General features: G+C 39.8%; 1 protein-coding gene across 4 annotated transcripts in view; it reads left to right on the top strand.

Moving 5' to 3' along the window:
* DNM3 (dynamin 3) overlaps nucleotides 1-13,489 on the top strand; it is a 173,916-nt gene that overhangs the window by 152,014 nt on the left and 8,413 nt on the right. For 2 of the 4 annotated variants that reach the window (XM_074152579.1, XM_074152580.1), the window contains 3 exons: nucleotides 2,385-2,549; nucleotides 6,953-7,179; nucleotides 7,836-8,072. In XM_074152579.1, the coding sequence (XP_074008680.1) occupies nucleotides 2,385-2,549; nucleotides 6,953-7,179; nucleotides 7,836-8,072 (629 nt within the window). Of the gene's footprint in view, nucleotides 1-2,384; nucleotides 2,550-6,952; nucleotides 7,180-7,835; nucleotides 8,262-13,489 lie in introns of those variants that run through there. The other 2 variants (XM_074152581.1, XM_074152582.1) reach the window with 1 other exon arrangement.

Here is a 13,489-nt window from a genome sequence, read left to right on the forward strand (position 1 = left end):
CAGAAAGAGCTTACAAAAGAAAGCCTGGTAAGGTGTAGGTGTACTGTAGAGCACAGAAGTCTGTTAGAAGCAGATTTCCATGTGCATAATGTGATGCAAAGAAGATGGTTTCTGGCATGAAAAGCCTTCACTCAAGGCATCAAATCATTAAGAATACTATGGCCAGAAGCTTTCATAATAAATTACTGTAAACTCATGAAAGACTGATCTTTTGATTTAAGAGAAAATAAATCAACAGGATGAAGTCAGCTCTATTACAGTTTCAAACAGGAGACGGACTCCTGGAGTATTATCCACTTTCTGTAAATATCACCTATGAGCCTGTATATAAAAGGTTAAATGTTTGCAGACTATTACCCGTTGCCTTAAAGATCAGAGACAAATTACTATTTTTACTTTACATTCTCTTGATGAGGATAATGATAAACATCTGTCATTCTGCTGCTTAGCCAGTTATGAATCTTATTGCAATCTGTAATTTAAACAGTGAAGAAAAAAAAAAAAAAGAAAAGAAAAAAATACATGGACAAACTGCACTTTATATAGACAAAGAAGAAGAAAAGAAAGAGAATGGAAGTCAAATGCAGGGGAACTGGGAAAGGGGGCATTTTTAGTCTGCAGTTACTTGGCTAAAATGTGTGGATATATGATAGATGTATGATTTTCCATTTATTTGATATTTCACAGGGAAAATTATAGTTAGTTTCTTTTTAGACATGGAGGCTAAGGAAAATACTCAATCTGCATGCTGTGACTTTTTCGCATATGCATTTTATTAACAAAATGATTAAGGTTTATAGGGTAGTGTGTCTACTGGCATTACAAAATTGCAAACACTATTTTTACCAAGAGCTCTTTCAGTGCCCTCCACAGTCCCAAGAGTTTTAGGAAGCACTGCTAATTATTTTTAAAGTCCATAGATAGTTGTTTTTCCAGTAATTCGTCTGTAATGAAAAAACAATCTGAACTTTTGAAACGTCTTTTACAAACATTTAGTTTTGTTTCTAAATGGTACATTGGATCTTATTTCTTAGCAAAACTGTAACTTAACAAATCACAACCATCACCATTTCATTTAGGCTGGACTGACCAAGCCATGGTTTACAAGAAGTAAATATGAAGTGCTCTACCTGCCAATGCTGCATGAGCAGAAGCAGACCCTGCATTAGGAGATGAAATTAGGAATCTCTTTCTGGCCCAGCAAGAATGGATTTCATGCAGGGAGAAGCCTCTTTGGTGACATGTTTGCATATCTAGCTCTAATGGTCTTTTGCTAATGGTTTAGCTACTGATTTCAACTGCTCCAGGAATCTGTAAAGCACTGGTGGTATGCAAATTTTAGCTAAATGCTATATTGCAAATGGAGTTTTTCTGGTTATAGGGGGTCTGGCTGGTATATAACTAGTTCTTGTTATTGGGTTATTCACTTTTTTGCAAGTACTTTCTGTTTCTTAATGTAATGCTTTTATGTACCAAAAAACCAGATTTGAATTTTATAGTTCATGCTAGTATGACTTTGGTGGTCGTTTAGAGGGAGAAGTATTATATATCAGGGTTTGGGGAAAGAACATTGTTCTTTGTACTTTCCAGTTTGAAATTCCATTCTTTTGGCATCTTTGAGCCTCAGCACCAAAAGGCTACTATTCTTTTTTTAGGTTTTCTTATATTTATACAGGCCAGACTGAAGCAAAGTACATACCTTTTAGCTTCCAGTTAAAGTACCTGGTATTTTCTTTAATTAGGTCAGCTGTTTACATACAAAGAAGTTTTTTTCTGTCCAATGAAAAAGAGACCTCTAATATGTAATCCAGCCTATGTTATGCTGAGCCTTGGGCATTGAAAGCAATGGTGCTTTTGCTGTTATCCTTCATAAATCCTTTGTTTATATAGGTGCAATTCACATCTAAAAAATTTGAGGCTGAACTGCAGAATTTGTCAGCCTTAAATAACAAAAATGTTTTTTACCCATAGGAGGGTAAAATTCAAAATCCAGGCTTAGGGTGCTGCTTTCTCACATGGTCAAGCTGGCTGAATCTGAGTGGTAAAAGATTTGATAAGAAGTATTGCACTAAGTGATCATTTACTACCATGTGTCTTTGTCTGAAAACTTTCTTTAATATAAAATTACAAATTTGTGTGGAAATATATAATGTACTTTGTGAAGAAGGACTTGCATCTCATATTGCATTAACCTTTAAAGGTCCAAATTTCATGATGCTAAACACTAATGTTAAACAGGCCATTACTTCATATTTTAACCTCCAGACGTTCTTTGTATGAGTTACATGGCTGGATTACTACAGTTTAAGTCCAGGTTTTTTCCCCCTATATATTTCCACATTACTGCAGTCTGAAAGACTTTTCTTTTTTTTTCTTCCGTGTAGACTGAAAATGATGAGAATGGCCAAGCAGACAATTTTTCAATGGACCCGCAGCTGGAGAGACAGGTGGAGACAATTCGAAATCTTGTGGATTCCTACATGTCTATTATCAACAAATGTATCCGAGATTTGATTCCGAAAACAATCATGCATCTTATGATCAATAATGTAAGTACCAGCCAGGGTTCTAAATTATTTTAACGTGTCTGTCAAATCTCTTACACTCAAACACACCTCTTGAAAATAGCAGCAACAACAGCATGTACTAAGGAGAAGAACACGCTCCCATAAATGTCCCACTCTTAGACAAAATATTCAAATCTTCTGTAGTAGTATGAAGTTCTGCAGCCTTCTCAAAGGCTGGCAGACTGCCTTGAGTGCTTACTCCAAAATGCTAAAGATTGAATTTATTTACATATTAATCAGAATATAAGGTATTATTTAAAGATAAATAATTTTTTTTTGTTGTTTTTCTGTGTTGCTTTTGACATAACAGGAAAAGGGAGTTGGGAGCTCCATCTAGGCAGCCTGCGAGAGCAGCAGAGCAGAGTTATGCTTCCTTGATTTTCAATCTGTAGCCCTTTGTCATGGTTTCTTAAAGCAGTTCTTATTTTATTTGGGTTTCTTTATATTTTCAGGTTACTGTTTTCAAGGAATAAATCTAGAAGCCTTGGACACTGTTGTTTAGATAAGCAGATGTGGTTGTTTGATTTATTGTGTGTGTCTTTCTTAGATCTGAAGATTATTTGGTTCAAGAAATGGCTTTGAGATATCATTGTTTTTCCACTGTGTTAGGATCTCAGCCTTCGCTTCCTGGCAGAGTTCTGAATGGACCTTATTGAAAACTCGGCTTAATATTAGTGCCACTGCTGCCATATAAATTAATAATGGAGAGCACAGCTTCTGTTAGTTACGGGTAGCACTTTTCTGTGAGGTCATCAACCAATCAACCAATCGGTCTTTACAAAACCAATATGCTACAAGGCAAATCTGGTTAGAAAGTAGCATTTACTTTTGACTCAGAGCCACCTCTAGCCTTTGTCTGATGGATTTCATCCTGTGGATGATTCCACAATCCTGTGGAATTTGTGTGGCACTTGAGAGTTAGGTGGTTGGACAGGAAATTTCAATGGGATTTCCTGGTACACATAATACGGGCAGAATTTTTGCATGAGGGTGAGAGATATTCCATTAACTTCTTTAGGTTTAGGGGGGGCAGGCTCCAAGTAACGCTCTAGTCGTGGGTGAGTTTTTACAAAAGAGCATGGGAACAATGGAACTGCCCTTTTTTTTCCTGAAATCAGCCACACTCTAGGCATTATGGGATGAGCATGTTCTCACTGCTCTTTCCAGATCACAGCTAGCAACTTGCTGCTTTGACTTAGCACAACTTCAGTCCCTCTTGAAAGGGCTGGGTTTTAGCTCTCGTTTCATAAACTGCAGAGTTCGGTGAGAAGGTCCTTTTGAAAGTTAACATTAAATTGTCTGCCACTCACCTCATCATATAGAATAGTTTAAGGGTCTCTGAAGTGTGTGCTTTACTCAGAAATAGAGTACTATAAGAATTTGTACTTTCAACCCTTTCAGCTATTAGTTACATCGATAAAGTCTGCCATGCTGGCCGACCATGGCACACAGAAACAACTTACTTAAAACATCATCTACTTTCAATTGACTTCATAGTCCATAGCTGTGTTTGGGCTTGCTAGTGAGCTAAGACCTGCACCTCAGTCCTCGAATTTCATTTTAAGGACTGTAAAGAGTGAAATTAGAAGCATTAATGCACTTGCTTCTGTGCAGCGTAGGCAGTAAAATACCATATTAAAAACAATAGCTAAAATATCAATTTTAAAAAATCAGCACTATTAAAAAGAGAAAGAAGTGCTTGAATTAAGACTGCTGAGCCATGCCAAAAGATTGTGCCAGCTTCTGGAAAGCAGTGGAGCTGTGATGGAAGGTGGGTCCTGTTAAGTTGTGTGTGTGTTCCTTGGAGTCTTCAGAAGTCCAACCCATCCACCAGGAGTTAAGTGAAAACACCCTCCCTCCCCCTTAATGACCATATTCTGTAATTTCTGCTGCCCCATCATATTGCCTCCAAAATACTGGAAACAAATCAATCCCAAGGAGTTTGTTTCTATGACAATTGTAACCTCTTGAGTCCCCCTAGAACTTCCTTTCTACTTTGTGGGCCTGCAAATCAGCATTTACAATTCAAGGAAAGTATCAGATTCAAACTCAGTGCGCACAAAATAATTAGATGCTGTCCCTAAGCATATTTTGAGGCCCAAGCCTAGATTGTTGTATTCCAAATGCATGCCTTATTCTTCTCTTAGGGTGGATGTTGATTACCTTAAAAGAAAATACATTTACCTCACAGAATTGCATTGAGTTACCATTAGCAATTCAAACACAATCAAAACACATTTCAGAATTTGTATTTCATGGTGCCTTAGTATCACAGATTGTACAAGGGGGGTGGTCTTATGGTAGACAGCATATACTACATAAGCAGTGCTGATATTAATCTTGACTGAGTAGAAAAACTCCAAGGTACTTGTTACTACCAAACTTAAGGTTAAGGAATGGATTGTGTTTGCATTTGAAGCAGTGATGTTTGTTGTAGTCTGCCCACTGATGAATGAAGTTGCCTTGCAAGCCCATCTTACCCCACTTCAGAGTGACAGGGCAGGTTTTGTGCCATTAGCATTTTGGATGTGTGCTATGGTTCAGCTTTGATGATCTGATGTCTGTGAAGGAATGTTTTAAACCATTCCTGTGACTTTCCCTGTTTTCTAGAAAGGAGCAAAGGCATTAGTAAGTGTCACTTTCCCTTCCTTTTCCAAGCTGGAGAAAGTGGCTATTGTGGAACACCATCTTCTGTCTAGTACAGTGCATTTGATTGCAGAAGGAAGGTGATTGATCCAAGAACCATCCTTAATGCAACAATCTTCCCCTTCCAGAAGAGTTCAGGGAGTCACTTGAGTCTCCTGCTTGTGGCAGACAGGGATCTCTCATGATAATTGTCACAGGCTGATTTTTTTCAAACAGATATTTGTGGTTTAACAATGCTTTTACAATCAGCTCTGGCCTTAATCTAATTTTAGGACTACTTCTTCTTTTTATTGAAGTGATGCCATTAAAATGCTCATTTCATCAAGTAGAATGTGATGCTGTTTAACTATGATATCTGTTTTTAATGTGGAGTTTTTGGCAATCATGAGAAAAGTAGTGTACTCTGGCTCTTGATCAGTACCATCTACTGGAAAACAGCATGAGACTCATGGAAAATTTTTGCAGGCTTTGCTAAGAATTTGTGCATCTCCTGTCATACATGAATGGGAGATGACAACCAAGCCCAAGCAATATGGTTTTGTTTCCCTGTAAGGTCTGTTCTGGCCTTCTTTTCATTGCTAGGTGACCATAAAGGGTCCCATCCCTGTGCATTTTGACTGCTCTTACTGACCTTGTCTGAACACAAATATTGCCTTAGCCTAACTGTCAGGACTTAAATCAATGCTGCTAAACTAGCACAAACTCATGTGCAAATGGAGCTCAGGTTTATGTAATCAGAATCTTGGGAATGTATTATCGTCAGTATCTCCGGCTCAAAAAAGCTTTCTGGAACAAAAAGCCAGATGAGAAATAGATCAGAACGGCAATGAAAGTCTCAAATGCAAGGATTTAGTAGGTCAGCAGTTGGTCTATTTACCACAGTCTTATTTAATCAGAGTACCTCTAGCTTTTTATCTCTCCTAATGTGGCCCAGGTTTCCATAACCAGGGCAGGCATAGCAGGAAATCAGTACAGTAAATTAGATTACTTGGAGACTTCTCCCTTCAGTTTGAATGCATGTGGATGGGATATTTAGAATCTGACAAGTTGTTGGAGATGAAAAATCCCATCTACAGTAGGGTAAATTTTTGCTAAGAAAATAATCGACAAAGCCTGAAAGTTCCTATTCCTGGGGGACTTTAGTATATCTAATGGTATTGCTAATGGCTGCCATTTACCTCTGAGCCATTTAGAATTGGACCAAAATGCGAGCTGACTCCTGGGAGCTGTTGGGAAGCTATTTGAAATGAACCGTAAACGTAGGTGTCACCTTAGAGACACAGACCAGCGTTAACTCCAACCATGTCTGATGTTTTAAAGACAGATACAGAAAACGGACTGTCTGCAGAAAACCATCTCATCCTCACATGTGAATTGTTGTCTCAGAATGTGGCTTCATAATTGTGTTAAGCCCATCTGCGTGCAGGCAGCTGCTAAAAGGTCCAGTCCATCCCTTTCCAGCTCCTCTGCCCAGCTGCATGTGCCAGCCTTTCCTTGGGCCACAGCTAGACCTGAGGCTGTTGCACTATCAGCTCAATCTCAGTTCAGCATTTTTTTAGTCCCTGATTTGACCAGTAGAATTGATGTAAGGTTGTAGGAGAAACAGATTAAACTGAGACACACCTGTCTCCTGGTTCCATGGATCTCACACTGTATTTGTTCAGTATTGTATTTTCAGTAGGGGTTTTTGTTTGTTTATTTGTTTGGTGGGGATTTTTTTTTTTTGTCTGATGAAATAGGTAAAAGAATTTATCAACGCAGAGCTCCTGGCTCACTTGTATTCTTCTGAGGACCAAAACACTCTAATGGAGGAGTCAGCTGAACAGGCGCAGAGGCGAGATGAAACCCTCCGCATGTACCAAGCACTAAAGGAAGCCCTAGCGATCATTGGTGATATTAGCACCAGCACTGTGTCAACCCCTGCACCGCCTCCTGTAGATGACTCTTGGCTTCAACAAGCCCGCAGGTAAGGGTCCTCAAATCCATACTCCAGTGAAATTTAGGACAGGCAAACATTGTCAGCATCAGCAGCTCCCTCCCTGCCTGTCTTTTTGGGCAGATGCTCCTCCAGGTCATTAATGACATTTGTGAGGGAAAACAGAACATTTCCCCACATATACATATTCTATGAATACATATGTAAGCACCAGACAAGATATTTGCCTTGTAAAAGACTATCCAACGGATTTATAGTTTGTCTGATACTTACATAGCAGCCACTTCTGTCGCTCCAATTCTGTATGCACAAGGGCTCTTCTTGGAAGCTGTTACAATAATTCAGCATTTCAGGCTCCATGTCCTAGAAAATCCACTTAACAGAACATTATTAGAACTCTAATATTAAAATCCATTACATTTACCTCTTTGCTTGTATGTTTATTTCTGATTATCACAAGTAAGAAATCGTATCATGCTGTCTGTGGGGAAGGTAAGTGTGAGAGTTAAATATATGTGATGCTCTGACACTGACAGCTAAGGAAAATGCCAAGAAAAAACAATTGTCAAAGGTTTTAATTTCAGTTTTAAAAAAACAAAATAAAACAAAATAAAACAAAACAAAATAAAATAATAAACTCCGAGCCCCACCTTACTGAACTTCTCAAATCTCTGATATTCCACTAGATCACCTCCTCCAAGTCCCTCAACTCAGAGGAGGCCTACATTAAACAATCCCCCAACCAGACCTTTATCTGGCCGAGGACCAGCTCCTGCAATCCCGTCTCCAGGCCCTCAGTCGGGGGCTCCTCCAGTCCCGTTCCGCCCAGGACCACTGCCTCCATTTCCAAGTGGTGGTGAGGGCCTTGGAGGACCTCCTCAGGTTCCCTCTCGGCCAACCCGGGCTCCTCCCAGCGTCCCAAGGTAAGATGTCTATTCTTCCTGGTGGTGGGCATGGTTCTCTCCCTCTAGCATAACAGACAGATTCTGCACTGTGTCAGAAAGTCGAGCACTGTTGTTGAAAACATCTTGTAACAAAGCGAAATTGGACATTCCCTGCAGACAGTCAAAGGTGTTTTGAGGAACCAACTTTTAGGCCAAATATGATTTTTTGAAAAGATGAAAGATTTTCATGAAAAAAAAAGTTCCAGTCAGTCTATTTGAAGACAATTATCTTACATTAAGGACCCCTGTTCTGGTTGTGTTATACCCACATAGGGGTGCACAGAGAGAGAGGTCATCTACTCCTCCACCAGAAGAGGGACAGGGGTACAACAACTCACTCCTGCCATTCTGACTCCTCACCAGAGGAAGTAGTGGCTCTTCTGGGAGAGAACAAGAACAATCCATGTAGAACCAATGGAACAAACTGATAGGAGTCTGATGCTTATTCCACAAGGCAAGTAATTTACAGCCAGTTGAAAACAGTCCATAGTTGTCTAAGTGTAGATCATATGGTACAAAACAATTAGTTAAGGAACAGGATTTTCATCACCAGATCATTTCCTTTCCTCCCAGGGCTTTGCACTTATCAGTACTTTTTAAAGTAGCTTTGCATATTTTATAGTTTTGTGTGGCATTAACTGCTTTTTTATGTAAGTTATATGAATACAATGTCTTTAATATTTATTTTCACAATGACATAATACACATAACCACTCAAATATACATATATATATACTTTAAATATATATATATATGAAAGCCTCTGATTCCAAGGGCTTTGATAACTTCCTAAATTGAGAGGCATGGGCAGGTTAGGCAATGTTGGAATAAAGGGGTTTTTCCATTTCTAATAAGTTGTTACATTAAAATTAGTCACAGTTTGCAAAAAAAATGCCAGTTAAATAGAAACAAAAAGAAACGTGCACATTTTCAATTTTAGAAATGGTCATTGAGAAGAGAACCTTTGGAGAAAAACTTTCTTTTAAATAGGTGAGATCTGTTGTAGTTGTCAGTAACTTAAATTTGAAGCTCATTATTTCTAATATAATTGCCCTTTATAATATGAAGAATAAATAAATGAGGTATATCAAAGGAATTAAGTATTTTTATATATTTCCTATGAAAAGAGCATTGTTGCCTCAGCGCCCAACCAAGAAATGCACTCTTTCATCTTAGTGGATATCCTATAGCTTGCATTAGGACTGCTGGGGAGAAACCTAGAACCGCCTTTCTGGGTACCAAACTTCGCGTTAAAAGGGAAGAAGTCCAAGCAACATCCCCTTGCTGGGAGAGCCTGGGACTGAGCTGCAGGGCACTGGCCCCGATGTTTCCCCTGTGCCATCAGAGGATAAATCACATACTAGATAGAGAAATGAGGTCCAGTGTTTTGTCAGTTGTACTGCTGGAGAGAACCATAGCTCCCTGGCGTCTCTCACCTTGCCTTGCAAATGAGCATGTCTCCCTCGTCCTGCCTGGCTGTGATTTTGCATGAACTCTGCTTTCCTGAGGTGGCTTCCCAAGAGTATGTCTGATGATAATCATTTTGATGCTGAAGTGATAGGTGGGGTGGAGACCAGAGAGGAATCTTCTAGCACTCAAAAGGCACTTGGGTAAGCAATCCGTGAACAATTCAATTCGTGACTGCCACTGGTGGCATGCAAAGCAGGGGCTGATAAAGGAGGTCAGTGTTTTTAAAATGCTGTAGCTGGATATATAATTGAATGTATGACCGCCTGACATTTTTGTGGAAAAAAATATCTGCAATACACATCTTCTGGACTGGATCCTAGATGTCTTTTTTAGAGCAATGAAAGCCTCAGACATAAGAAAATCTCAGCTGCTTAAGAATGAAGGAAGCGTTTACCATTCTGCTGAAACTTCAGGTTTCTCCTGCTGACTAAACTCTGAGAGAGGAAATCCCAGGGAAGGGGCTGCAGGGGAAATCACCTGAGGGGGGACAGTGTGGCCGGCTCCTGCACCTATTAAATGTTTCTTTTGAGCCCTGGAATTTCTGCTACGCTTGGTCTGGTTTTAATAACAGCCTTCACAGGATCATAGGAAATTGACTCAGAAAATGGGTCTGAGATATTAAAAGGGAAAAAAAATAGTTTTGAGGAATAGTTCTTGTGGAAACTTGAGCTTTCCCTGTGACTTATTTTTGAACTGGCATTCTGTGCTCTGACTGTTCTACCACCATTTTCTGCAGTGATTCCTTGAAGTTTCAGGATCTGTCATATCTAGGGAAATAGTTCTGCTTCCTGAGAAGAAAGTTGTATTTTTAAAGTTCATCTAGCTTTCCAAAGGAGCTTTTTGTTGCAGCCCCCATCGCTGTCATGTGGAGCTGAAAATCCTGACAGACTGAAGAAATAGAAGCTTTCTATTTTCTCCTGTACTGCCTTAAGATAAAAACCCATCATTTTCAGGGGTAAGACTTTGACTGTCCTTTTCCGATGAGTGGCTGAGCACACGTTTGGTTTGGAGAATTGGGAACCCTATAGTGAAATATAGCCCCTGCTTTAAAAAAATACCTTTTTTTTCCTCAACTTTATTAGCATTTAATCAAAGGAATTGTACAGAAAGGGTGAGCTCTCAGCATTTTCTCACTGTTCCTCGCTTACTGTACAGGGAAAGGAAAAGGGTTAGGGGAGCAGGAAACAATTTTCTTCCTTGCTTCGCTCTGATTCTAAAGCTGTTTTGGGTTATGTGCTCTGAATATTTCTGTAAGGAAACAGAAACTATTTGCATGATACATGCCTCTCTTAATTAATCCCACTTGAGGTGGGTGGATCTCTCCCAGCAAAGCCTGTGAGTAAAGGCCCCTGGCTTTAAGGGCTTGATGCCAAAGCATATATGATTTGTGAAATATTCCCCGCTGCCAGAATTTAGATTATTCCCCCTCTCTCTTAAAAGGCTGCAGTAGTATTTTGAAAGAAAATGCAGCTGTGCGCTTGCTTTGGTAAGATAGCTTTAAGCAGGCACTAGAGCCAATTTAGCTTACTATCATGTGTGTTTGCCTGCCTATTTGGAAAGCCTGATCTTGACCAATTTTAGTTCTACTGTGGATGCTTTGATTTATGGCTTTTAAATGTCCTGAATGGGAATCTCAGCTTTGCCACAAGGAAAACAATTGAATTGGAAATGTTTTTCTCCTGGCGGCAGAGCCCATGGTGTTAGTGGGGGTGGGAGGGTGCTCCCCTTTTCTCTCTTTTCTCTGCAATGCTACTGTGGATTCATGAAGGCTTTCCCAGTGAAGCACTGGAGACTGTTACTCACTTTGCCATTAAAACATACATGACCCTACGTGATGTGAAACTGTGGAACCTGGTTAAACGGGGTCTTGAAGGGATGGACCATCCACTCAAGCAGGCAGGAACATAAATGCTCTCAAGCATGTGTCTCGGCCTCAGGCATGCTGATGCTCGGTGGCTGGGGGCTGAGAGTGGTCTTTACATGCAAGGCAATTAGCGGGGAGAGAATTAATGTTGTGCTGTTCGTGAACAGTCTCATACTCCATACTCTCCCTTCAATTTATTTCAACCCACAGCCAGCCAGCATGGAAGGGGTGATGGCTGCTATGCAGCTGTTTTTATTATGCCACTGAGGCTAATTATGTGACCTGTTGTGTTTGTAACTACATTACATCTTACATCTACATTCTAAGCCATCATTACATATTTCTGCCAACCCGGCACAAACTTATACTTGACAGTAATTAGAGTTAGAAATTTCCAAAGTCAGAAGTACTGCAGAAAGCATCACTGCCTGACATTTCCTGGTCCACAGGCGCTGTACTCAGCTCTTTGATTGCCACTTATCAACCATTAAGTAAGTTTTCTGTGATGGATTTTTATGGATTAGAGTTCTTTGGAAAGATTTAATGTAACGTCTAACTCAATAACATTCAGTATCATTATTGAATGATAAGGGGATCCCTTGCAAAAAGTTGCATGTGATCCTTTGATTAAAAGCTGTCATAGTGCATAGGCATATAAGGCCAGAAGGTTTATCCTGCCTTAGCCTGGGAATCTTGTGTCTTCTGAAAGTTTGACCTTGCAGCCTTAAAAGCTTACTACTGTATTTTTTTAATGGAATATAAATAATAATCAAATAGCTATCGCATCAAACTCTTCTGGCAGGATAACTAAGTGCTTACCATAAAGCATTTGCATGCTGAGTTGGATGATGTCAATCTGAATGCCCAAACAGAAGAGCGCAGCTCCGTCCAGCAGTAGCATCCATTTGTCCTCTTTGAATGGATCGTCAGTGAAGGTTATATTGAAAAAGTATAATCCTGTAATCAGCAATTAGGAGTGTTTCATGTGAGCAAAGAGACAAGAATGTTATATGGAGGGATTTCAAAACCCTGCTGAATTTCAGGGGAAAAAGAAAACCAAAGAGTAACTACTTTAATTCTGCATTTCATGTCTGTGATCAAAAGAACATACAGCTACACGGGTGATGCACAGCCAGAGCCCACCACAGGATGGGATACTGCTCTTCTGTAGTCAGTATATTTCCAACTCTGCCTGTCCAAGGACCCCAAAATCACAAGACTTATGAGAATATAAATTATTCTTTCTGTGATTTCTGATCTGGGGGAAGACACCCCTGTGTAATTTGTTACCAGTCTAATTTACATTTCTTGTTGAAATGCACACCCAGTAATATGTTCCTTTTGCTGCTGGCTGCTTCAAGCAAGAGAGTTTATTCATTTTCCCTTATCTTTTAGAAAGGAGCTCTGCTTTTTCCCTTCCTCCACTGGCTCCTTTATCGCTATTTTGTGTTCCTTTTTTCCTGCCCTTCCCTTGCTGTACCTTTCTCGACCATCCTGTTCACTTCCTCTTTCACCTTCTCCCTTCACTTGGTTTCCTGCTCAGTACATTTGTGTCCCTTCCCGATGTATTCCCTCCTTTCCTTCTCACTGTCTTCTCTTGGTTTCTCTCCAACTTATCCCATCCCTCGCACCTTTGCAAATCTGTCTCCCGCTCCTTGCATTTCTGTTTTCTTTTAAAGTTTTTCAGATAGTTTTCAAACCATAAAATGCAGTATTTGGCAATCTTTCTTAACAGCAGCCTGTTGTCAGTGGCTGTGACAACCATTAGAAACACTAGCTACACTACTTAGGGTAACCAAGCTGCCATGTGCAGAAACAGTTGAGGAACACTGGTCATCTTACCTGGGGTCATCTCGCAGCTTTAGTCTTAACAGAAGCAATGAAAAAAGTAGCATTCTGAATGAGATCAAATATTGGAGGGATTGACCAGAAAGCAGGTCACAACAGGTTTTAAAATATCACAATACGACAGCTCTTGTGGTTTTGTTATAGTTCTGCAAAATCGATCTTATGAGAAATTTGGAAGGGCGTTTGCACAGAACTAATTCTTCAGCTGCCTGAA

The sequence above is a fragment of the Numenius arquata genome, chromosome 8 (assembly GCF_964106895.1).
Source record: "Numenius arquata chromosome 8, bNumArq3.hap1.1, whole genome shotgun sequence".
Lineage (NCBI taxonomy): Eukaryota > Metazoa > Chordata > Aves > Charadriiformes > Scolopacidae > Numenius > Numenius arquata.